Source organism: Moschus berezovskii, chromosome 7, assembly GCF_049115385.1.
Source record: "Moschus berezovskii isolate FMDL1 chromosome 7, NW_MosBer_1.0, whole genome shotgun sequence".
Taxonomy (NCBI): Eukaryota; Metazoa; Chordata; class Mammalia; order Artiodactyla; family Moschidae; genus Moschus; species Moschus berezovskii.
The window spans coordinates 32,167,610-32,195,296 of NC_142466.1; the positions used below are offsets into that span (position 1 = coordinate 32,167,610).

At 39.4% G+C, this 27,687-nt stretch overlaps 1 protein-coding gene across 1 annotated transcript in view; it reads right to left on the reverse strand.

Annotated features, from left to right (window-relative positions):
• ADAMTSL1 (ADAMTS like 1) overlaps positions 1 to 27,687 on the reverse strand; it is a 529,587-nt gene that overhangs the window by 362,794 nt on the left and 139,106 nt on the right. The window contains exon 4 of the mRNA XM_088837881.1: positions 21,576 to 21,812. Coding sequence (XP_088694007.1) covers positions 21,576 to 21,812 — 237 coding nt within the window. The remainder of the gene's footprint in view (positions 1 to 21,575; positions 21,813 to 27,687) is intronic.

Genomic DNA, 27,687 nt, shown 5'->3' on the forward strand with positions numbered 1-27,687 from the left:
TGTTTTGTGATTAGCTTTGCAAAAAGATTCAACATATCTCCAGAGGTCTCTGAATTTGTTTTGGCCTCTGTGTGCTAGCTACCATAGAAAATTTCTTGCCTTTTTCTCCAGATTTTGCAGATTCTTAAAGTGTTCTCTTGGATCACAAGGAGTTAGTCCAAAGCAATAACACTTTGTTCCTTCTTGATTTGAATACCTTAGGGGCAGTCGAACTCAAGACGCAACAGAAAGGACAGGTGGGGTTTATTACACTAATCTTAGGTACTTGGGTGGATTTTCCTGATGCTGCCCCTCCTAGGAATGTTTCAAGAGGGTCTCTGGCAACCATGAGTGTGACAAAATTTGGGTAAAGTTATGTTCATACGTCAAGGCTGTATATTGTCACCCTGCTTATTTAACTTATATGCAGAGTACATCATGAGGAACGCTGGGCTGGAAGAAGCACAGGGCTGCAATCAAGATTGCCGGGAGAAATATCAATAACCTCAGATATGCAGATGACACCACCATTATGGCAGAAAGTGAAGAGGAACTCAAAGGCCTCTTGATGAAAGTGAAAGAGGAGAGTGAAAAGTTTGGCTTAAAGCTCAACATTCAGAAAACGAAGATCATGGCATCTGGTCCCATCACTTCATGGGAAATAGATGGGGAAACAGTGGAAACACTGTCAGACTTTATTTTTTGGGGCTCCAAAGTCACTGCAGATGCTGACTGTAGCCATGAAATTAAAAGACGCTTACTCCTTGGAAGGAAAGTTATGACCAACCTAGACAGCATCTTAAAAAGCAGAGACATTACTTTGCCAACGAAGGTCTGTCTAGTCAAGGCTATGGTTTTTCCTGTGGTCATATATGGATGTGAAAGTTGGACTGTGAAGAAAGCTGATCGCCGAAGAATTGATGCTTTTGAACTGTGGTGCTGGAGAAGACTCTTGAGAGTCCCTTGGACTGCAAGGAGATCCAACCAGTCCATTCTAAAGGAGATCAATCCTGGGTGTTCATTGGAAGGACTGATGCTAAAGCGGAAACTCCAATACTTTGGCCACCTCATGCGACGAGTTGAGTCACTGGAAAAGTCTCTGATGCTGGGAGGGATTGGTGGTGGGAGGAGACGGGGACGACAGAGAATGAGATGGCTGGATGGCATCACCGACTCGATGGACATGAGTTTGAGTGAACTCTGGGAGTTGGTGATGGACAGGGAGGCCTGGCGTGCTGTGATTCATGGGGTCGCAAAGAGTCGGACACGACTGAGTGACTGAACTGAACTGATATTCATGGTTCAAAATCTGGAAGGTACCTGATTCTTTAAATTGTTTTTTATTAAAGATTTTGACAATTAAAATAGCTACAACACCTTTAAAGAAAGTATTCCTTTACCTAACTTGATATATGTTTGGAGGTATGCAAATCAGGTAAAGGATAATTACTTACTAATTGTGTTCAATACTTAGATTTAATTTTTAACATTTAAAAATAATTATATGCAGTGTCTTAAGACACAATTTCAAAAAGGCTTTGTCAATTCTACTTTTAGAGAAATTTAAAACATTTCTTTTAAACATAAGGGAGAGTTTCAAATCTTTCAAATTTCTGACATACTTAAACCTTGCATTTCAAGTATTTGGGAAGATTAGCATTTTATGGCCCCAAACTCTATAACCATATTAGTTATGAAAAGAGTTGGAGTAATTAGAGTTATGTCTGAAGATCATCTAATTTACTCATGGAATATACTGTAGGAGTAAACAATCTCCAGACCTGTTTTCTAATATACACTGGGGAAAGAAACTACATCGCACTGGAATCCTGATTGATATTTATGGCTTTTGGAAAGTTAGCATTTTGTGAGTTTAATCCTGGGAAGGATCTAATGACTTCAGCACTGAGAGCTCATCCAGAGAATCTGGTTGATATATGAAGGAAACCAACAGTTATCTTGATGGAGAAGGTTCTGGGTAGATCTGAGCCATCTTCTAAGCCATGGTAAATACAGAGTAGATGGCACGAGGCCTCAGATTCTAAATTACTTGTAGCCTAGTATCACAAAACAAAAAAATTGAGACTCATATAAATGGACTTTATTTGACAGACTGAAGGAAATGAGAACAAGGCTCAAATAAATTAAAAGATAAAAAAGCCATTTAGGATGAATAATTTACATGATTTAGAGAGGACTCAGTCAATAAGGGACAGCAATAGTCAACAGAGAGATTTATTGATTCGTTGATCATTCCACGCAACAGTCTTACACTGAGTAACTCGATATAAAGAAACTAAAGATGAGTAAGTAGACTACAATCTCTGCCAGTAAGGAGGTCTCAATGTTATGGGCTAGTTGGTTATGAAAACTCATATAAGACAAAGGAAATAAGATGAAAACCAGGTGCAAGAGAGGGGAGGGAGGATCAGCTCCCCTGTGGAGTCTCACTGTGGGACTGTCGGTGTCGGTAAAGAGGTGACCTGAGGCTGCTAAGCCTTCCTACCTGCCCAGAACTGAATAACAGTGCTCCTTCCAAATGCACCTCCTTTCAGCAACAAAAGCAAAACCTGCTCCCACTGCATTCTGGACTTACAGCTGCAGTCCTAGTGTTTAGCATAATGCCCAGCTAATGCTCAATCGATATTTACTGAATGAATGAATCAACAGTACTTAATCTCTCTAAGCATTATTTCTCTCCTCTTTAAAATGGTAAAAACATGACCACTTGTTCATGTGAGGATTAAAGGGAATAATATATGTTAAATGCTTACATAGCACAGTGCCTGGCACATATGTGTTCAATAAAAATTAGCTCATTACTATTACTAACATGGGCACTATTTCCTCTATTTTTGATGAGATATGAGGCTTAATTAGTATAATAAATTAGCCTGTGATTACAAAGAAAGTAAATTTTGAAGTCAGATTTCAAAGTTCAATCTGCTAGAGTCCCAAACTAAAGCTCCTCCTCTTGTCCCATGCTGCTGATGATCATCATTATTTGAGTTTGAGCCTTATCACCCACAGACTGGAAGCTTCTTGAAGACAGGGATTATGACACATACTTTCATATTCAGTTCAGTTCAGTTCAGTCGCTCAGTCGTGTCCGACTCTCCGCGACCCCATGAATCACAGCACGCCAGGCCTCCCTGTCCATCACCAACTCCCGGAGTACACTCAAACTCATGTCCACGGAGTCGGTGATGCCATCCAGCCATCTCATTCTCCGTCGTCCCCTTCTCCTCCCGCCCCCAACCTTTCCCAGCATCAGAGTCTTTTCCAGTGAGTCAACTCGTCGCATGAGGTGGCCAAAGTATTGCAGTTTCAGCTTCAGCATCAGTCCCTCCAATGAACATCCAGGATTGATCTCCTTTAGAATGGACTGGTTGGATCTCCTTGCAGTATAAGGGACTCTCAAGAGTCTTCTCCAACACCACAGTTCAAAAGCATCAATTCTTTGGCGATCAGCTTTCTTCACAGTCCAACTCTCACATCCATACATGACCACGGGAAAAACAATTGCCTTGACTAGACGGACCTTGGCTGGCAAAGTAATGTCTCTGCTTTTAAATATACTATCAAGGTTGGTCATAACTTTCCTTCCAAGGAGCAAGCGTCTTTTAATTTCATGGCTGCAATCAGCATCTGCAGTGATTTTGGAGCCCAAAAAAACAAAGTCTGACACTGTTTCCACTGTTTCCCCATCTATTTCCCATGAAGTGATGGGACCAGATGCCATGATCTTTCTTTTCTGAATGTTGAGCTTCAAGCCAACTTTCACTCTCCTCTTTCACTTTCATCAAGAGGCTTTTGAGTTCCTCTTCACTTTCTGCCATAAGGGTAGTGTCATCTGCATATCTGAGGTTATTGATATTTCTCCAAGCAATCTTGATTCCAGCTTGTGCTTCTTCCAGTCCGGCGTTCCTCATGATGTACTCTGCATATAAGTTAAATAAGCAAGGAGACAATATACAACCTTGACGTACTCCTTTTCCTATTTGGAACCAGTCTGTTGTTCCATGTCCAGTTCTAACTGTTGCTTCCTGACTTGCATACAGGTTTCTCAAGAGGCAGGTCAGGTGGTCTGGGATTCCCATCTCTTTCAGAATGTTCCACAGTTTATTGTGATCCACACAGTCAAAGGCTTTGGCATAGTCAATGAAGCAGAAATAGATGTTTTTCTGAAACTCTCTTGCTTTCTCCATGATCCAGCGGATGTTGGCAATTTGATCTCTGGTGCCTCTGCCTTTTCTAAAACCTGCTTGAACATCTGGGAGTTCACGGTTTACATACTGCTGAAGCCTGGCTTGGAGAATTTTGAGCATGACTTTGCTAGCGTGTGAGATGAGTGCAACTGTGCGGTAGTTTGAGCATTCTTTGGCATTGCCTTTCTTTGGGATTGGAATGAAGACTGACCTCTTCCAGTCCTGTGGCCACTGCTGAGTTTTCCAAATCTGCTGGCATATTGAGTGCAGCACTTTCACAGCATCATCTTTCAAGACTTGAAATAGCTCAACTGGAATTCCATCACCTCCACTAGCTTTGTTAGTAGTGATGCTTTCTAAGGCCCACTTGACTTCACATTCCAAGATGTCTGGCTCTAGGTCAGTGATTACGTTATCGTGACTATCTTGGTCGTGAAGATCTTTTTTGTACAGTTCTTCTGTGTATTCTTGCCACCTCTTCTTAATATCTTCTGCTTCTGTTAGGTCCATACCATTTCTGTCCTTTATCGAGCCCATCTTTGCATGTTCACCAGAGCCTAATTCCAGACCACATGGCAGTCCTATCTTAAAAACTGATTGAACTTATCTGGACTTCAAATGTAAAATGGAATGATTCAACTGCAAGGTTTCAAATTTCCTCAGTGAATGTGGTAACAGAGTTAATACATAATGTAGCTAAACAAATAATGATTTGTTGAAAATTTACTAAAGAAAGTAAAAGTGTTAGTTGCTTAGTTGTGTCCAACACTTTGCAACCCCATGGACAGTAGAACATCAGGCTCCTCTGTCCATGGAATTCTCCAGGAAAGAATATTGGAGTGGGTTGCCATGCCCTTCTCCAGGGGATCTTCCTGACCCAGGGATTGAACCCAGGTCTCCTGCATTGCAGGCAGATTCTTTACCGGCTGAGCCACCCTGCTGCTGCTGCTGCTAAGTCACTTCAGTCGTGTCCGACTCTGTGTGACCCCACAGACGGAAGCCCACCAGGGCCCCCCGTCCCTGGGATTCTCCAAGCAAGAACACTGGAGTGGGTTGCCATTTCCTTCTCCAATGTGTGAAAGTGAAAGTGAAGTCGCTCAGTCATGTCCGACCCTTAGCGACCCCACGGACTGCAGCCTACCAGGCTCCTCCATCCATGGGATTTCCTAGGCAAGAGTACTGGAGTGGCTCGCCATTGCCTTCTCCGCTGAGCCACCCTAGAAGCTTACAAAGGAAAGACCTTCTCAGATCCAAACTTATTTCCTTAAAAAAATTTTGAAAGATGTTCACCTTCCAGCTTGATATCCATTCAGTTCAGTTCAGTCGCTCCGTCGTATTCACCTCTTTGAGACCGCATGGACTGCAGCACTCCAGGCTTCCCTATCCATCACCATCTCCTGGGGTTTGCTCAAACTCATGTAAATGAGTTGGTGATGCCATCCAACTATCTCATCCTCTGTTGTCCCCTTCTCCTCCTGTCTTCAATCTTTCCCAGCATCAGGGTCTTTTCCAGTGAGTATGTTCTTTGCATCAGGTGACCAAAGTATTGGAGTTTCAGCTTCAGCATCAGTCCTTCCGATGAACACCCAGGACTGATCTCCTTTAGGATGGACTGGATGGGTCTCCTTGGGGTCTAAGGGACTCCCAAGAGTCTTCTCCAACACTAAAGTTCAAAAGCATCAATTCTTCGGCGCTCAACTTTCTTTATAGTCCAACTCTCACATTCATACTTGACTACTGGAAAAACCATAGCTTTGATTAGACGGACCTTTGTCAGCAAAGTAATTCATTACTTTCATTTGGCATATATTTATTAACAATATATTGTGTTCGTTTCCAAAGCAGTTTTACTACCTAGGAATACTTAGGACTCTAAATGATTTCTTACAACAATAATAAATGAAGAGGAGATCAACCTAGACTAATGGGTGAGTTTATTAACTCTATCAAAGAGCAAGATCACTCACTTGCAGCTAACACAGTCTTTAGATTTATAGTATATAGATTTCTGAATCTTTGAACATTTGAAAAATATTTCTTTGAGATTTAATTCTCATACTCTAAAATCCACCCATTTAAAGTATAAAATTCAACGGCTTTAATATATTCATAAATTGTGAAAACATCACTAAAATGTGTTTAGAATATTTTCATCACTCTCAAAAGAAACCCTGAACCACCAGCAGTCACCCCCTATTTTACTGAAAGTTCTAGCTCTAGGCAACCACTAATTTACGTTTTGTTACATATTTTATTATTGCGTTTATATGGAATGTCTTGCCTATTCTCACATTCCATATATACGGGATAATAGAATATGGAAATTTTTACAACTGGCTTTTCTCACTTAGCATGTTTTGAAGGTTCATTTATGTTATAATACGTATCAGTATTTCATGAATTTTTATTGTAGAATAATATTCCATAGTATGATTATATCACATTTCATTTATCCATTCACCAGTTGATAGGCTGTTTCTGCTTTTTGGCTATTATGAATATTATTGCTATAAACATCTGAGAAAAGGTTTTTTTTTTTTTTCTTTTGTGGGTATATGCCTAGGAGTGGAATTGCTGGTTCCATGGTAACTCTATGCTTAATATTTTGAGGAACTGCCAGGCTGTCTTCCAAAGCAGCTGCATGATTCTGCACATTTCTTTTTTTAAAAATTTTTTAAAATTTTTATTGGAGGCTAATTATTTTACAATATTATATTGGTTGGTTTTGCCATACATTGACATGAATCTGCCCCAGGTGTACATGAGTTCCCTCTCCCGAACCCCCCTCCCACCTCCCTCCTCCCCTTATCTTCCCTCTGGGTCATCCCCACACACCAGCCCCGAGCATCCTGTAACATGCATCGACCCTGAACTGGCGATTCGTTTCACATATGATAATATACATGTTTCAATGCCATTCTCCCAAACCATCCCACCCTCACCCTCTCCCACAGAGTCCCAAAGACTGTTCTATACATCTGTGTCTCTTTTGCTGTCTCGTATACAGGGTTATCATTTGCATCTTTCTAAATTCCATATATATGTGTTAGTATATTGTAATGGTGTTTTTCTTTCTGGCTTACTTCACTCTGTATAATAGGCTCCAGTTTCATCCACCTCATTAGAACTGGTTCAAATGCACTCTTTTTAATGGCTGAGTAATACTCCATTGTGTATATGTACCAAAGCTTGCTTATCCATTCGTCTGCAGATGGACATCTAGGTTGCTTCCATGTCCTGGCTATTATAAACAGTGCTGCAATGAACATTGGAGTACACGTGTCTCTTTCAATTCTGGTTTCCTCGGTGTGTATGCCCAGGAGTGCGATTGCTGGATCATATGGCAGTTCTATTTCCAGTTTTTTGAGGAATCTCCACACTGTTCTCTATAGTGGCTGTACTAGTTTGCATTCCCACCAACAGTGTAAGAGGGTTCCCTTTCTCCACACCCTCTCCAGCATTTATTGCATGTAGACTTTTGGATAACAGCCATTCTGACTGGTGTGAAATGGTATCTCATTGTGGTTTTGATTTGCATTTCTCTGATTATGAGGGATGTTGAGCATTTTTTCATGTGTTTGTTAGCCATGTTTATGTCTTCTTTGGAGAAATGTCTGTTGAGTTCTTTGGCCCATTTTTTGATTGGGTCATTTATTTTTCTGGAATTGAGCTGCAGGAGCTGCTTGTATATTTTGGAGATTAATCCTTTATCAGTTGCTTCATTTGCTATTATTTTCTCCCATTCTGAAGGCTGTCTTTTCACCTTGCTTATAGTTTCCCTTGCTGTGCAGAAGCTTTTGATTTTAATTAGGTCCCATTTGTTTATGTTTGCTTTTATTTCCAATATTCTGGGAGGTGGGTCTTGGAGGATCCTGCTGTGATTTATGCCAGAGAGTGTTTTGCCTACGTTCTCCTCTGGAGTTTTATAGTTTTTGGTCTTATATTTAGCTCTCTAATCCATTTTGAGTTTATTTTGGTGTATGGTGTTAGGGAGTGTTCTAGTTTCATTCTTTTACAAGTGGCTGACCAGTTTTCCCAGCACCACTTGTTAAAGAGACTGTCTTTTCTCCATTTTATATTCTTGCCTCCTTTGTCAAAGATAAGGTGTCCATAGGTGTGTGGATTTATCTCTGGGTTTTCTATTTTGTTCCATTGATCTATATTTCTGTCTTTATGCCAGTACCATACTGTCTCAATGACTGTGGCTTTGTAGTAGAGCCTGAAGTCCGGCAGGTTGATTCCCCCAGTTCCATTTTTCTTCCTCAAGATTGCTTTGGCTATTCGAGGTTTTTTGTATTTCCATACAAATTGTGAGATTATTTGTTCTAGTTCTGTGAAAAATATCGTTGGTAGCTTGATAGGGATTGCATTGAATGTATAAATTACTTTGGGTAGTATACTCATTTTGACAATATTTATTCTTCCAATCCACGAACACGGTATATTTCTCCATCTATTAGTGTCCTCTTGGGGTCGCGGAGAGTCGGACACGACTGAGCGACTGAACTGACTGACTGACTGACTTGATTACTTTCACTAGTGTTTTATAGTTTTCCATGTACAAGTCTTTTGTTTCCTTAGGTAGATATATTCCTGAGTATTTAATTCTTTTCGTTGCAACAGTGAATGGAATAGTTTCCTTAATGTCTCTATTTTCTCATTATTAGTGTATAGGAATGCAAGGGATTTCTGTGTGTTGATTTTATATCCTGCAACTTTACTGTATTCATTGTTTAGCTCTAGTAGTTTTCTGGTAGAGTCTTTAGGGTTTTCTGTGTAGAGGATCATGTCATCAGCGAACAGTGAAAGTTTTACTTCTTATTTTCCAATTTGTATTCCTTTTATGTCTTTTTCTGCTCTGATTGCTGTAGCTAAAACTTCCAGAACTATGTTGAATAGTAGTGGTGAGAGTGGGCACCCTTGTCTTGTTCCTGACTTTAGGGGAAATGCTTTCAGTTTTTCACTGTTGAGGATAATGTTTGCTGTGGGTTTGTCATATACAGCTTTTATTATGTTGAGATATGTCACTTCTATTCCCACTTTCTGGAGGGTTTTTATCATAAATGGATGTTGAATTTTGTCAAAGGCTTTCTCTGCATCTATTGACATAATCATATGATTTTTATTTTTCAGTTTGTTAATGTGGTGTATTACGTTGATTGATTTGCGGATACTGAAGAATCCTTGCATTCCTGGGATAAAGCCCACTTGGTCATGATGTATGATCTTCTTAATGTGTTGTTGGATTCTGACTGCTAGAAATTTGTTAAGGAATTTTGCATCTATGTTCATCAGTGATATTGGCCTGTAGTTTTCTTTTTTTGTGGCATCTTTACCAGGTTTTGGGATTAGGGTGATGGTGGCCTCACAGAATGAGTTTGGAAGTTTCCCTTCCTCAGCAATTTTCTGGAAGAGTTTGAGTAGAATAGGTGTTAGAGCTTCTCTAAATCTTTGGTAGAATTCAAAGCCATCTGGACCTGGGCTTTTGTTTGCTGGAAGATTTCTGATTACAGCCTCTAGTTCCATGCTTGTGATGGGTCTTTTCAGATTTTCTATTTCTTCCTGGTTCAGTTTTGGAAAGGTGTACTTTTCTAGGAATTTGTCCATTTCTTCCAGGTTATTCATTTTATTGCCATATAATTGCTGATAGTATTCTCTAATAATCCTTTGTATTTCTGTGTTGTCGGTTGTGATCTCTCCCTTTTCATTTCTAATTTTATTGATTTGGTTCTTCTCCCTTGTTTCTTGATGAGTCTGGCTAGTGGTTTGTCAATTTTATTTACCTTCTCAAAGAACCAGCTTTTGGCTTTGTTGATTTTTGCTATGGTCTCTATTGTTTCTTTTGTATTTATTTTTGCCCTACGTTTTAAGATTTCTTTCCTTCTACTAAACCTGGGGTTCTTCATTTCTTCCTTTTCTAGTTTCTTTAGATGTAGGGTTAGGTTATTTAGTTGACTTTTTTCTTGTTTCTTGAGGTGTGCCTGTATTGCTATGAACTTCCCCCTAAGCACTGCTTTTACAGTGTCCCAGAGGTTTTGGGTTGTTGTGTTTTCATTTTCATTCATTTCTATTCATATTTTGATTTCTCTTTTGATTTCTTCTATGATTTGTTCATTATTCAGCAGCGTGTTGTTCAGCCTCCATATGTTGGCATTTTTAATAGTTTTTCTCCTGTAATTGAGATCTAATCTTACTGCATTGTGGTCAGAAAAGATGCTTGGAATGATTTCAATTTTTTTGAATTTACCAAGGCTAGATTTATGTCCCAGGATGTGATCTATCCTGGAAAAGGTTCCGTGTGCTCTTGAGAAAAAGGTGAAATTCATTGTTTTGGGGTGAAATGTCCTATAGATATCTATTAGGTCTAACTGGTCTATTGTATCATTTAAAGATTGTGTTTCCTTGTTAATTTTCTGTTTAGTTGATCTATCCATAGATGTAAGTGGGGTATTAAAATCTCCCACTATTATTGCGTTGTTGTTAATTTCCCCTTTCATACTTATTAGTAATTGTCTTACATATTCCAGTCCTCCTATGTTGTGCACCACATTTCAAGAGTCAACCCACACAGAAAGAGAATGTCTATGTGAGTGTTGTGATTATCTTCGTGGAATCTTCTCATAGGTAATAAAGTGATTCTCCAAAGTTAGAAATGGCACATGAAGGGAAACTAGGGCACAGTTTTTCTTTAGCTATCACTGCTGCAGAAAGCTGAGGCCATGGGGTCCTTGAGGGGAGGGCTTGAGTTCCACTCACTGCTATATACCCCAGGGCATAGCCTAATGACCAACAATAATCATTAAATATTTATTGAACGAATAAACAACTTCAAAAAGTGCTATGTGGTTAGGGATAAATTTTGCCCAAAGAGTCTGGCCTTTGCCCTTGGCTCCTGGGAGTCACTTTCTAAGCTCTTGTCATTTCCTGACCAATAAGATGTCTTTGCTTGTCTGGGGCCTTGGGCCATGCCAGAGCGTCCAGACTAGAAGTGTGATTTACAATGAGGGCTTTGGGCCACGTGCTATCAACTCAGCTCAGGTGGAGCTGGAGATGAAAGAGCTCCATGCATGAGGTCAACCACGTCTATGTAATGGAGCCTCAATAAAACCTATGGATACCAAGGCTTGGGGGAGTTCCCTGGTTGTCCACAGCCCAAGTGTATTGTCACACACTGCTACTGGGAGAAGTAAGTGCCACTCACAACACTCTTCCAGGAAAGGACAAGTAGAAGGTCTGTACTTGAAACCTTCTGGACCCTGCTCTGTGCACCTCTTCCCTTGGCTGATTTTAGTCAGTATCCATTGGCTGTAATAAACTGTAAATGAGTATAACATCTTTCAGTGAGTTATATAAATCCTTCAAGTGAATTATCTAACCTGAGAGTAGTCTTGAGGAGCCTCAACTTGAAGTTAGTGTTAGAAGTGAGGGTAATAAGTAGAAACCCAAACTTTGTAGTTACTAACAGTGCTGAAACACTATTAAAGATGATTTGGTAAAAATTTAGTATGTTTGGCATTTCTACAAACAAATGGCCTAAAGAATCATTCATGAGACAAAGTATAAGATGAATACATACTCATACCACGATCAACAAAGTGGCTCAGATGGTAAAAACATCTGTCTGCAATGCAGGAAAGTTGGGTTTAAGTCCTGGGTCAAGAAGATCCCCTGAGAAGGGAATGTGTACCCACTCCAGTATTCTTGCCTGGGGAATTCCATGGACAGAGGAGCCTGGTGGGCTACAGTTCATGGGGCCACAAAGAGTAGGAGATGACTAAGCGAACTCACACCTCCACCAGGGCATACTGATACTCTACTTCATTATTAGAATATCTTCTCAGAAGAAAGGGTAACATATAATAGAAATAATAGGATTCAAATGATAGCTTTGCCTTTTTCTAGTTGTATGACCTTCTATAAGCCTCAATTTCCTCATTTATAAAATGGAAATAATAAAGATATTATAAAGAAATAATAAAGATATCTCCTCAAATTGGCACAATAAGCACATGCAATATGATGCACTCCATGAACTGCACAGCATGAAAAATGATAAAAGTTGAAAGCTTTTTTTAAGTAATTAGATTCACTCTGCCTTCATCAACTTCACTGAATCTCTTTGGGAAAACAAAATTAATGATTCTATTTTTCCCAGTCCATGCTGAATTTAAAGACAAAACTGAGATGGATATAACTTTCAAAAATTTTTTTATGAAAGCTATGCAAAGAAGGGTTTCCCACCTAAGAAGCTGAATACACCATGATGAAAAAAAATTCTGATATAGCGAAGAAATTCTATGAGTACAGATGATATATGAATAAAGAACCCACCTGGGGTGGCAGGTATAAGATATTATGATAAGAATGAGACCCGATGGAGTGTCACTTTCCCTATCTCTTGCTGCTGCTGCTAAGTCACTTCAGTCGTGTCTGACTCTGTAGGACCCCATAGATGGCAGCCCACCAGGCTCCTCTGTCCCTGGGATTTTCCAGTCAAGAATACTGGAGTGGGTTGCCATTTCCTTCTCCAATGCATGCATGCATGCTAAGTTTCTTCAGTTGTGTACGACCCTGTGCGACCCTATGGACAGTAGCCCATCAGGCTCTTCTGCCCATGGGATTCTCCAGGCAAGAATACTGGAGTGGGTTGCCATTTCCTTCTCCTCCCTGTCTCTTATCTGTTCAAATATAGAAGAGGCCTTACACTGTACACTTAAGTTTTTCCTAAAAGTGACAAACACTCAGGTTGACTTGTTACCTGACTGGCATATGGTCACAGAAAAGACTACCCTGAAAAATTTTTAAACATACATAAACAGGACTGTGATCATACAAACTCGAGGGAAATACAAGTTTCCATCACAACTAAGAAGACAGAGTTAAGAGGGAGGAAGAAAGGACAGGTTTCACTGAGTGACCATCACATGGCAGACAGCAAGTTGGACATATTATATCATCTCCTTATCTCTGCCCCAAACCAACCCCTTGCCTTTCTCCTATGTTCTACCCTAATGAACAGCAGCACCATATGTTGCTTAAACTACAAATTAGAAACTCGAGCATAGTCTTCAACTCTCAATTTTTCTCTCCTATTACATTCCACCAGTCACCAAGTCCAAATGAATCTGTCTCCTGATTTGTTTTAAAATCTCTTCTTTTAATCCAACTAACTTGGAGCCTGCTCTAATCCACTGCCCTCTGTGCAAATAGAGTACTCTTTCTAAAATACACATCTCACTTTATTTTGCATTTGCTTGAATTATTTCACTGGCACTCTTTGGCTCTTAGTATTATACAATCCCGATCTTCTTATAGGCTATTTAGCTCCTCATGACATAGATTCTGATGTCCAGCCCTTTATGTCCTCAATTCTAGGTGCTAGTTAGGTGTTTCTAGCTACCTTTTCCTCTGAGCATTTCTTGATTCCATGTTTGGTCCTTTGATTTATCACAGTCTAAATTTCTCCCACTGTGGCTCTTACAAACTATTCAAATTATATATGTGTGTGTGTGTATATGTATAGACATGCATGCATATGAATGTATATATATATATATATGTATATATATACACACACACACATTTGTACTATGTAAAAATAAATAAGGATGTATGCTAATGCATATTGCATTGTGTCCCCAAGGAAAGATGTGTTGAAATTATAACCCTCAGTGCCTGTGAGTGTGATCTTATTTGGAAATAGTGTCTTGACAGATGTAATTAAGTTAAAATGAGGTCATACTCAATTAGAATGGGCCCAAATCCAATATCACTGATGTCCTTATAAGAAGAGAAAACAGAGACATTGGGAGGAAAGTGCTATGTAAAGACAGAGACACACAGACCCAGAGGGGATATGGTCTTGTGAAGATACAGACAGAGGCTGACAGCCCCCAGTAGAAGTTAGGAAGAGGCAAAGATAGATTCTACCCAGAGCCTCAGAGGAAGTCGTGCTCTGTATTTCTAGCCTCCAGAATTGTGGGAGAATAAATGTTTTTATTTTTTTTTGAGCTACCATGTAAAGAAATTTGGGCTTTCTTCTTCTTGAAGGTGATTGATAGAATGCAATTAGAATGTTTCCAGCAGACAAGAAATGAAGTTAAATCTGTAGTTTAGAAAGAACACTCCTGTTTTCACTGCAAACTCCTGTTCACAGTTAGGAGAATACAAGATAGGGTGATTGTACACTTTCCTGTCCACTTGGTTCATCTCCCCTCTGAGTGTCAGTTCTTTGAGGACTGTGTTTTTCCCCATCCATTCATGTATTTCCAAGATCTAGTACACTGCTAGTTCCTAAGTAAATATTTGTTAAATAAACAAACGTACTGAATTTTTCACAATAGCCCTAGAAGGTACCATTCCTGAGAGATGATATTTAATGCTGTAACCTCAGCACCCACCAGACTGTTAGGAGAACAGATATATAATGATTAGAAATTAATTTCTTAAAAGTCAACTAGTAGGTAATAAATAGTTCAACTTTACTGTGTCACGCAAAGGGGGAAAAAAGAGAAGTGGTGCATTAAATCTCTGAAGCAATGCCATGCTTCCATGTGGAATTAGATTACAAAACAGAAGGAAAACCAGCCAAGTCCAGGTTTCTGACATCACTACCTTTAGAATAACTGGTAGACATTTGATACTAGTGACTTAGGTCATAGACAGAGATGGAGAAATAATCATTCCATTCAATTCATTTCAAACTACTCACCACAGGAATTATTAAAAATGGAAAGAACTTTGTTAGAACTATGGTTTGTCTTTATGTCACCATAGTGTAGACATCAAAACTCCATGATCCAAGTTATTGCTTATTTCTTTATTGTATTATTCATTTTACAACAACAATATATAAGGCATTACTTGAAAGGAATTCTTTTCCTTTATGAAATGCCTTGTTGTCTGAAACCGCACTGTGCAGTATTATAAATATGCAGATTCATTACAAAAGAGCTGGCTTATAATCACACTTTGTCTTTTGATATATGTAGATTAGACATGAACCGATGAATTTCATTAATTATGAAAATAAAACGTACTCTTCTGTATTTGACTTCAAAATAACCTCAAAATTATTTTTAACAGCAGCACATGTTCTATCTGTAAATTTATGCTGCTCTTTTTTTATATTTAAAACAGAAACTGGCTTTGTGCTTTATAACAAATATAAATGGGGTAATTTGGATAATGAAAATAAATGAATAAGAGCTGCACTAATAGAGCTGATCCTATTTGCGATGGCTCATTAACTCTGTACAGGACGCAATTCACTGCCCTGGATCAGGAGCTGATAATGGTGCAATGTGGAGCTATTAGCAAAAGACGGTTGCAATAGGAAATTAACAGAAGGTCTGTTCATTCGCTGGGAAGTCAGGATCCCTTTCAGGATTATAACCACATTAAACCATGTGCTCGAAAAGGCCATAAAGAGGAAAAAGTCAAAGACAGAAACGACTTGAGTACTGCTCCTACCAAAAGCTAGTACTGCTCAAGCTCACAGTAAGCACTTTAATGCATTTGATCACATAATCCTCATATCGCTCCTATCAGGCAGTTCCAGATATTAGCCTCCTCTTGCAGATAAGAAAATCGAGGCTCAAGAACTTGCTCAAAGTCATACATGAATGGGTGGTAGAGCTTAGATTCAAACCCAGGTAGTACAACTTCAGAGCACTTGCTCTTAACAATTCATAGATGACAACTGCCTTCTTGGCTCTGCTTTATCGCCAACTTCATCTAGTTCAGAAGGATAATAAGCAAACAGAAATCCTGGTGTTTCTTAGTCCAAGATGCAAGGTGGGGAGAGACACCAACATGACCACTCCTACTGCAGAAAATGCTCAGATTCTAGGGGGGATGGAAAGGGGAGCATGTGGTTTGAAAAGAGATTCACTAAACCTTTTGTTTTCTTGTGTAAATGACCGAATTAAAGCTGGACAAGGTTTTGGCCAGTGGGAGAGGCTGAAGAAATAACACAGAAGGCATAATTTAGAAATGCTGATAAACAGTCATATTCTCTGACCTCTAGCCTGCCATTAAGTAGCTGGTAGATCCTGGGAAAATCACATAACCCAGTGCAGCAATATTTCTCAGGGCTGGGCTAGATAATCTCAAAGGCAGTGCTTTCCAAATGCTGGGCTGTGAAACACTGTTAGTAGCAATTTCTGTGCTCTGGATAAAGGATAAAAAATAAGTACAGGGTACTAAATTTCTCATAAGGCAGACTATATTTAAATGATCATCCTTCATTCTAAAATTAAGTTCTTATTGCTTTCCTGTTATTAAAATTTCATTTATGAAGTGATGATGTTGATAGTACATCATAGAAGATCTCCTTTTCTTCTCGAATGTTCTTAGCAGAATAAGAAGCAAGTTACTTTATCTCATTCCATAAACTTTTTTTGAAAATTTACAGGGTTCTGAAGTCCCACACAGGGAACCACTACTTTAATACATTTTGCAAGATGTTCAGGGTATTTCACTTTGTCATAGCACTTGGCAGTTTATTAAGCACTTTCACATGAACTGTCTCACTCACTGCTCTACAGTCTGCGAGACAATCTTATTTTCCAGAGTAAAAATAGAATTCAGGAAGGGTAAGCAACTTGATCAACATTACACAGATCATTAAAGAAAATTCAGATTCTAATCTGTGTCTTTTGACTTTAACCCTGTCTGCTCTCTCATCAGTAAGTGGTTCATAAATCTGGCCAAACAACTAGGGTCATAAGGAGAAAATTTTAAACACATCAAATGGACAAATCTGAATTTCTAGAGGACAGAGCCTAAGAGTTGCATCCTTTAAGAGCTCTCCAAGTGATTCTGGAAGGCAGTCAAGTTTGGGGACCAGTATTCAACATCACACTGCCTCTGTCTACTCAGTTTTACCAGGAGTAGCAGGGGCTTAAGAGTCAGAGCTGGGTATTTCTGATTGAGTCCGATCACCTACTTGAGCCTCGTCCTTCATCTGTGAAAAGAGAATAATGTCATCTAATATGTGAAGCTGTAAAATACATGAAAAGTGCCTAGATGTGGTAGTTACTAAAAATGGCAAATATTTTATTATTATGATTAATATTTATATTACTACTGCTATTAGAATGAATATACTGCCTAATACGATGCTTGATAGTACTGAGTAAGAATAAGGTATCTCTTATAAGGAGCAATGATTCTAACATTTTCCTGAAGCAAATTCACTACAAATATGGAAAACCCCCTCATTTATGACTTTTGGAACTTCCAGCAGGTCCCAGTTCCCTCCTCTGTGAATAGTAATATTTGTAAATTGTTTTTGTCTCTTGAAGTCTAAGTCACCATAGTTTTATTTGAGTTAAAGTCTCAAATGGTTTTGAGGAAGTGGATTTTGTTGAGTATTAGACATATCTGGAATAAGTGGTATTCAAAAGTGACAAATCTCTTAGTTATACTGCTATTTTCTATCATGGTAAGAGGATCTCCAAAGCTAGATATTTGATTTTGTGGAGTTTATAATTTATATCTGCCTGGCATCAAAAATATTTGAAATGCTCAGACGGTAAAGTGTCTGTCTACAATGTGGGAGACCTGCGTTTGATCCCTGGGTCGGGAAGATCCCCTGGGGAAGGAAATGGCAACCCACTCCAGTACTATTGCCTGGAAAACCCCATGGATGGAGGAGCCTGGGAGGCTATAGTCCATGGGGTCGCAAAGAGTCGGACATGACTGAGCGACTTCACTTTCACTTACACCCCCACCACGGCCCCGCCAAAAATAAGTGATAATAAAAGACTTCCCTGTGGTCCAGTGGTTAAGAATCCCTCTGCCAATGCAAGGGACACGGGTTTGATCCCTGGTCTGAGAATTAAGAACCCATATGTCATGAGGCAACTAAACCCATGTGCCACAACTATTGAACCCATGCACTCTAGAAACCAGTACTCTGCAACAAGAGAAGCCACATTGCTATGAGACACCTTGCACCGTAACTAGAGAATAGCCTCCACTTGCTGCAACTAGAGAAAGCCCATGCAACAATGAAGACCCAAGGTGGCCAAAAATAAAAAAGTGATAATAAGACAACAATGAGGTCAGAGATAGAACTGAAAGTTCCCAATAAATGGGGTAAAAATGAAGGAGAAGGGAATATGGGGCAGAGGAGATGATTTTTTCAGGAAACCAGGAGAAGTTCTTTACAAAAACTGCATATTTCAGTAAGCATTAAGATTTTTGACAATGTTTTAAAAATGAAAAATTTTTTTCTGAATGTTTCTTACTACAAACCACAAATACTAATCACCAATATACAGCTACAGCCTGAATAAAGGAATTTTTTCTAAGTAGAATGGAATTTATGTATGTCCACTTTTTATAGGAAGCAGTGAGGGCTTTTCTTTTGGCGACTAATTTCACTCTTCTCCTTCTGAAAGAGTATATACTGCATTTAAGTATTCCATCTTTATTCCTCTATCATCATTTTTTTTGGTAGATAAACAATTATTTCATCGTTTTGATAATGTTGTGTGTTTTTGTTAATTGCTCAGTTGTGTCTGACTCTATGTGAATGAATGGACTTCTCTGTCCATGGGAATTCCCAGGCAAAAATACTGGAGTGAATCGCCATTCCCTTCTCCAGGGGTCTTCCCCACCAAGGGATAATGTTACAATTTTTATCTGCAAAGTTATGCACATTTTTATTGTTATTCACTTGGAAAAGCTTCTATCATATTCCTCTCTTATTGTGGTCTCTTTCTATTTCTTCCCTCCTTTTTATAAAACCCAAGTAGGTTTTAATCATGAAAACACAGGCTATTATGGTAATGGTAACAAGGATCCAAAATGATATCCCTTATAAATTCATAATAAAAGTGATAGATTTTGATTCCCTGAGCATGATTAATTTGATGTATTTCTTTTTGTTTTAAAAAACTATTCCCCTGCTCTTGTAATAGTAAAAATGAAAACTTCTTCCTGGTTTTAGGCACTGTTTCCTTTCTGTTCCTGCTGTCACTGGCCTGGTCCAGGCTCATGCTTTTCCATCTTGGCTGCTCTAAGAGTCTCTTTTTCAGCTGGTCTCCTCACCTCCAGGGTCCTATAAGTGGTCCACTTCAAGCATCCTATAACTGTACTCAACTATAAAAAGAGCTATACTATAGCTCTAAAAAGAGCTTGGATTGTCTATTTTCCACCAAAACACTTTCTTGGCCACTACTGTTGACCATAACCCTGTTTACCATTCAAGCCACCATGATTCACTCCCCAAATACCTCTCTCTCTCCCTACTGTGTAGCTGGGGATATTCTGCTACTTGCTAGTGCCTAGATACAATCTGAACTTTACCATCTCCTTTACCCTACTATTGCCTATAACAAGACAAGTAAATGAAGAAAATAATAAAAACCAGTTACAATTGCCACATATAAGTCACCATTCTTTTCAGATATTCTGTAATTTACATTTGCCCCCAAATCTAACAGGTCACACTTTTAAGAATCTAAGTTGGGGATGCATATTTACTGTTGCTTCATTTGCCAACATACCTGAAGCCAGATGGCAGGATAAATCTGGAAAGCAAGAGGCCCTGCTGAATTCCTATGCAACAAAAACAAATGAAACCTAATTTGCCAGCCTATCTTGCTTATTTTGGTTCATTCATCAGTGTAATATAGTACCTACAACTTTGGACTAGATTATCAAGGGACCTGAAATTTCTGCCATGACCAACTTGTAGAAAATCACACACACTTTCTGGTCCCTCATTTTTTCTCATTGACAAAATGGAAAACTGTCTTGTTTTGTTCAAACAGTATACATACAAAAGAAATTATTATTATTAGTTGCATTCCCAACAACACAGTCCCTTTTCTGTATCTATTTGGTTTATAGTTCTATCATTCCCAAAGCTTTTGCATATTTTATAATTCCATCTCAATAGAAACTGAGAGTCTTAGACCAAGAAACTAACACCAAATATCACAAATGATATTCAAATACACCGCTTTTTAGGTTGCTGATTAGATCACCTTTGGGCTTTCCCCAGCTTTAAAGCAGTAAGACTCTATATTTAAATTCATATCTGAAATTCACACAAAACCTTCAGATATGTAAATATCACTCCATTTTGTTACCTAACAAGTGCTTGGACTTGCCACAATTTCCCTGCCTTATGATTCCAGACCTCATGAAGGCTTAATATGTCTGTGTCCCTCTCACATACACAGAACCTTGTAGGGCATCTCATGTATCTTGTTGTCATTTGCACTACAGTTACTCCTTTTACGTCTGAATAGAGTTAGGTTTTAAAGAAATGTGAATTTGAAACAACAAATTACTGAAACACATTTTAAGTTTATTCTTATATTATTAATTGTGATATCTGAAATTCTGAAGACATAAAAATTTCAAATAGTGTCTTCTTGGGAAAGGCAAAGATTCTCAAAATGTCTACTTTGTGAAATATAACATCATATGGTAAAGTATAGCACTTTAGCAACTGCTTGTTCCTGAAACTTGGCTTGTCATCCTGATCCAAAGCATAGACTTTGAAATCAAGACAGCAAACATACTAACTCTCCCTCATCTTACTAACTCCCCACTAAAGTCGTTGGAGTTTAGTCGCTAAGTCATGTCCGACTCTTCACGGCCCCATGGACTGTAGCCTGCCAGGTTCCTCTGTCCATGGAATTCTCCAGGCAAGAATACTGGAGTGGGTTGCCATTTCCTTCTCCAGGGGATCTTCCCAACCCAGACACTGATTCTGCGTCTCCTGCAATTTTTACTGCTGAACCTCCCCCACTAAAGTAGACGCTGATAAATTTATACCAAAAATCAAACCTCTTTGCCATCTCCATTTAAAAGATTTTTCTGGCTGAAATTTTGACCTGAAAGTTGGCACTGGCATGCCCTTTCCTGCAGTTGACTAAATTTTCAATAAAATTGTAATCATGATAAAGAAACAACAAATTTTCCTACAGTACTCTTGGAGATTTTACAAGAAATCTTACCTGAGAAACTCTGAAGCTACAAGTAAATGAAAGTTGATGCCTCCAAATACAGATATACATACACGCACACACGCACACACACACACACACACACACCATTATTTCAGGAACAACCAAAGTAGAGGTAATTTCAAAATCTAGTACAAAAGTGACACACAATATTGAAGAAATTTTATTCTTCTATATTCAAGTGAGAAATCAGGAAAGAAAGCAAAACTCTAGCCCACTTTTCCTTAACATAAAATAAAGCTCTTGGAGTTTTAACTAATGTTGAACCTCAATTTTCCAATGGGTCATCATTTATCAAGTCTAGAAAAAGTAACACTTATTCAGATAGCAGGACTACACCAAAGCTATTGACACAAATCCCTCCAGAAAAATAGAATGCAGAGAAGTTGGCACTTACTTGGCACAAACCACTGATGCACATATCCAAAGATTCTGTGTAGCAACGAGTCCCATCTAAGACTTTAGGTGCAAGTTCAACAACCAGGGCTGTTCCTTTAGCCTGACACTTGAGGGAACATGGGTTGTCAGGGTCATTAGACACAGGAAGCCATTCATAAAACTGGCCATGGTATTTGACATCATTATGAGCTGAGCACTGCTGTGCTCGGAAATCACCTGCTTCTGGCGGACAGTCCTGGAGAAGAAAAAGAAGGGTGGGAGAAGCATAGGTTAAAAGAAAAGCCTCAAACAGAAACCTAGAGCAGCAGAAAGCTCCAAGTCAGAGGAAACAAAGTAAATGTTCTATCACCATAGATGGATCCTCCCATAGCATCTAAAAGGTCACAGGATTATTCGGCTCTCAAAATGTAGAAATTTGAGCAAGTCATCAGCTTGAAGAATATTTTCCGATAGAAGTAAAATGGGAAAGAAACCAGCTTGAAATAGATCTGACGGATACTAGACCGCCAGGCTCCACTGTCCATGGGATTTTCCAGGCAGGAACACTGAAGTGGGCTGTCATTTCCTACTCCTGGGGATCTTCCTGACCCAGGGATCAAAGCTGTGTCTTCTGTATTGCAGATAGGTACTTTACCAGAGCCAACACCTGATTACTTCGTTATCCTTTTTAAGAGTTCTCTTTAACAAGGTTTTTTCCTCTGAAAATCTATTTGCATGTAAATAAGCTTAGGAGAATTGCATTATGCTATTTTACAAAATGAACACTGTCTCTTTTCTCAAATTTCAGTGTTACTGCAAGCATGCTAAGTTGCTTCAGTTGTGTCCAAATCTTTCCTACTGTATGAGCTGTAGCCCACTGGGCTCCTCTGTCCATGGATTCTCTAGGCAAGAACACTGGAGTGGGTTGCCATGCCCTCCTCCAGGGGATCTTCCCAATGCAGGGATCAAACCCACGTCTCTTACATCTCCTGTCTTGGCAAGTGGGTTCTTTACCACTAGTGTTCGTTACTACTAAGCAGCATATAAGGCTCTAACATTTCAGAAGGCATAAATTCTTTCTAGGCAAAACTGGGTGTAGACAACTAAAGATTCATGTCAGATGATATTAAACTAGCTCAAAATACAATATAAATTCTGAAAGACATTTCACTGTTAGTATCATATACATTTTGAGAGTGAATAAGATGAAGAATTAAAGGAAAAGGATAATTTTTATTGTATTTTACAGATACATAGGTACTCAACAGGGCTTAAGTGATTATGAATATTGTATGAAAAAAAGTTAATAGTCATTAAACAAGTCAATATGTGTGTGTCGTACTTTGTTTGTTTTGATAGGCGATTTGTTTTTATTTTTTAGAAATAAAATCCACAATCTGCAATCCTATGCTATAAATCACAGAACAATAGATTGTATGATGTAGCACAAGTTCTCTAAACTTAAATGTTTTAACACCAGCTCCTTTCAGACCCATGTGTTCCAAGATAAGAGCACAAACTAATTTAATATTAATTATTCATGAACTTATGTTCCAAAGACAATATCGCAAATCCCAGTTTACAAATCCTACCATTTTCCAACTGACCTCATTAATTAGCTTGCATCCTGAAACAAACCTGTGACTAACTATGGCCCCGAAACTCTGCACATCTTCTTCCCTAAATTATCCATTTGAGAAATTACAGATTGTCAAGGTGCTCTTCCCCCTTGTTTAGCAAGTTTAATAAAATCAGCTTTGTAAAATTAACATATTTTCCAGTGGCTGCGGCCCGGGGGCTTCCATGGTTGAACTGAGAGTGTAATTAATACTTTTTAAGCAAAGCATTTTCAGTTGCATAATACCTGTCACTCCAAGAATCACTTAATTATTCAGCAGTATAGAAGAAATGTGGTCTATGGACGGATTAACACCCCCAAAAGATGTCCTTTTCATTATAGGGGACTGGAATGCAAAAGTAAGAAGTCAAGAAACACCTGGAATAACAGGTAAATTTGGCCTTGGAGTACGGAATGAAGCAGGGCAAAGGCTAATAGAGTTTTGCCAAGAGAATGCACTGGTCACAGCAAACACCCTCTTCCAACAACACAAGAGAAGACTCTATACGTGGACATCACCAGATGGTCAACACCAAAATCAGACTGATTATGTTCTTTGAGCTAAAGATGGAGAAGCTCTACACGGTCAGCAAAAACAAGACCAGGAGCTGACTGTGGCTCAGATCATGAACTCTTTTTACCAAATTCAAACTTAAACTGAAGAAAGTGGGGAAAACCACTAGACCATTCAGATATGACCTAAATCAAATCCCTTACAATTATACAGTGGAAGTGTGAAATAGATTTAAGGGACTAGATCTGATAGATAGAGTGCCTGATGAACTCTGGACGGAGGTTCGTGACATTATACAGGAGACTGGGGTCAAGACCATCCCCAAGAAAAAGAAATGCAAAAAAGCAAAATGGCTGTCTGAGGAGGCCTTCCAAATAGCTGAGGAGGCCTTCCAAATAGTGATAAGGAGGGAAGCAAAAACAAAGGAGAGAAGGAAAGATATGTCCATTTGAATGCAGAGTTCCAAAGAATAGCAAGGAGAGATAAGAAAGCCTTCCTCAGTGATCAATGCAAAGAAATAGAGGAAAACAACAGAATAGGAAAAACAAGAGATCTCCTCAAGAATATTAGAGATACCAAGGGGACATTTCATGCAAAGATGGGCTCGATAAAGGACAGAAATGGTATGGACCTAACAGAAGCATAAGATATTAAGAAGAGGTGGCAAGAATACACAGAAGAACTGTACAAAAAAGATCTTCATGACTCAGATAATCATGATGGTGTGATCACTTACCTAGAGCCAGACATCCTAGAATGTGAAGTCAAGTGGGCCTTAGAAAGCATCACTACGAACAAAGCTAGAGGAGGTGATGGAATTCCAGTTGAGCTATTTCAAATCTTGAAAGATGATGCTGGGAAAGTGCTGCACTCAATATGCCAGAAAATTTGGAAAACTCAGCAGTGGCCACAGGACTGGAAGAGGTCAGTCTTCATTCCAGTCCCAAAGAAAGGCAATGCCAGAGAATGCCCAAACTACCGCACAATTGCACTCATCTCACACACTAGCAAATTAATGCTCAAAAGTTTCCAAACCAGGCTTCAGCAATATGTGAAACATGAACTTCCACATGTTCAAGCTGGATTTAGAAAAGGCAGAGGAACCAGAGATCAAATTGCCAACATCCATTGGATCATAGCAAAAGCAAGAGAATTCCAGAAAAACATCTATTTCTGCTTTACTGACTGTGCCAAAGCCTTTGACTGTGTGGATCACAACAAATTGTGGAAAATTCTGAAAGAGATGGGAATACCAGACCACCTGACCTGCCTCTTGAGACATTGTATGCGGGTCAGGAAGCAATAGTTAAAACTGGACATGGGTCAACAGATGGGTTCCAAATAGGAAAAGGAGTAAGTCAAGGCTGTACATTGTTATCCAGTCTATTTAACTGATATGCAGAGTACATCATGAGAAATGCTGGGCTGGAGGAAGCACAAGCTGGAATCAAGATTGCTGGGAGAAATATCAAAAACCTCAGATGCAGATGACACCACCATTATGGCAGAAAGTGAAGAACTAAAGAGCCTCTTGATGAAAGTGAAATAGGAGAGTGAAAAAGTTGGCTTAAGCTCAACATTTAAAAAACTAAGATCATTGCATCTTGTGCCATCACTTCAAGGCAAATAGATGGGGAAACAGTGGAAGCAGTGGCTGACTATTTTTGGGGGGGCTCCAAAATCACTGCAAATGGTGACTGGAGCCATGAAATTAAAAGACACTTACATCTTGGAAGGAAAGTTAGGACCAACCTAGACAACATATTAAGAAGCAGAGACATTCAGTTCAGTTCAGTTCAGTCGCTCAGTCATGTCCGACTCTCCACGACCCCATGAATCACAGCACGCCAGGCCTCCCTGTCCATCACCAACTCCCGGAGTTCACTCAAACTCATGTCCACAGAGTCGGTGATGCCATCCAGCCATCTCATTCTCTGTCGTCCCCTTCTCCCCCCGCCCCCAACCTTTCCCAGCATCAGAGTCTTTTCCAGTGAGTCAACTCGTCGCACGAGGTGGCCAAAGTATTGGAGTTTCAGCTTTAGCATCAGTCCTTCCAATGAACACCCAGGATTGATCTCCTTTAGAATGGACTGGTTGGATCTCCTTGCAGTACAAGGGACTCTCAAGAGTCTTCTCCAACACCACAGTTCAAAAGCATCAATACTTCAGCGATTAGCTTTCTTCACAGTCCAACTCTCACATCCATACATGACCACTGGAAAAACCATAGCCTTGACTAGACAGACCTTTGTTGGCAAAGTAATGTCTTGGTTTTTTAATATACTATCTATGTCGGTCATAACTTTCTTTCCAAGGAGTAAGCGTCTTTTAATTTCATGGCTGCAATCAGCATCTGCAGTGATTTTGGAGCCCCCAAAATAAAGTCTGACACTGTTTCCACTATTTCCCCATCTATTTCCCATGAAGTGATGGGACCAGATGCCATGATCTTCGTTTTCTGAATGTTGAGCTTTAAGCCAACCTTTTCACTCTCCTCTTTCACTTTCATCAAGAGGCTTTTGAGTTCCTCTTCACTTTCTGCCATAAGGGTAGTGTCATCTGCATATCTGAGGTTATTGATATTTCTCCTGCCAATCTTGATTCCAGCTTGTGCTTCTTCCAGCCCAGCATTCCTCATGATGTACTCTGCATAGAAGTTAAATAAGCAGGGTGACAATATACAGCCTTGACGTACTCCTTTTCCTATTTGGAACCAGTGTGTTGTTCCATGCACAGTTCTGACTGTTGCTTCCTGACCTGCATACAGGTTTCTCAAGAGGCAGGTCAGGTGGTCTGGTATTCCCATCTCTTTCAGAATGTTCGACAGTTTATTGTGATCCACACAGTCAAAGGCTTTGGCATAGTCAAAGAAGCAGAAATAGCTGGTTTTCTGGAACTCTCTTGCTTTCTCCATGATCCAGCGGATGTTGGCAATTTGATCTCTGGTGCTTCTGCCTTTTCTAAAACATGCTTGAACATCTGGGAGTTCACGGTTCACATATTGCTGAAGCCTGGCTTGGAGAATTTTGAGCATGACTTTACTAGTGTGTGAGATGAGTGCAATTGTGCGGTAGTTTGAGCATTCTCTGGCATTCCCTTTCTCTGGGATTGGAATGAAGACTGACCTTTTCCAGTCCTGTGGCCACTGCTGAGTTTTCCAAATTTGCTGGCATATTGAGTGCAGCACTTTCACAGCATCATCTTTCAAGATTTGAAATAGCTCAACTGGAATTCCATCACCTCCACTAGCTTTGTTCGTAGTGATGCTTTCTAAGGCCCACTTAACTTCACATTCCAAGATGTCTGGCTCTAAGTCAGTGATCACGTTATTGTGACTATCTTGGTCATGAAGATCTTTTTTGTACAGTTCTTCTGTGTATTCTTGCCACCTCTTCTTAATATCTTATGCTTCTGTTAGGTCCATACCATTTCTGTCCTTTATCGAGCCCATCTTTGCATGAAACGTTCCCTTGGTACCTCTGATTTTCTTGAAGAGATCTCTTGTTTTTCTATTCTGTTGTTTTCCTCTATTTCTTTGCATTGATCACTGAGGAAGGCTTTCTTATCTCTCCTTGCTATTCTTTGGAACTCTGCATTCAGATGCTTATATCTTTCCTTTTCTCCTTTGCTTTTCACTTCTCTTCTTTTCACGGCTATTTGTAAGGCCTCCTCAGACAGGCATTTCACTTTTTTGCATTTCTTTTCCACGGTGATGGTCTTGGTCCCTGTCTTCTGCACAATGTCACAAACCTCCGTCCAGAGTTCATCATGCATTCTGTCTATCAGATCTAGTCTCCTAAATCTATTTCTCACTTCCACTATATAATCATAAGGGATTTGATTTAGGTCATATCTGAATGGTCTAGTGGTTTTCCCTACTTTCCTCAATTGAAGTCTGAATTTGGCAATAAGTTCATGATCTGAGCCACAGTTAGCTCCTGGTCTTGTTTTTGCTAACTGTATAGAGCTTCTCCATCTTTGGTTGCAAAGAATATAATC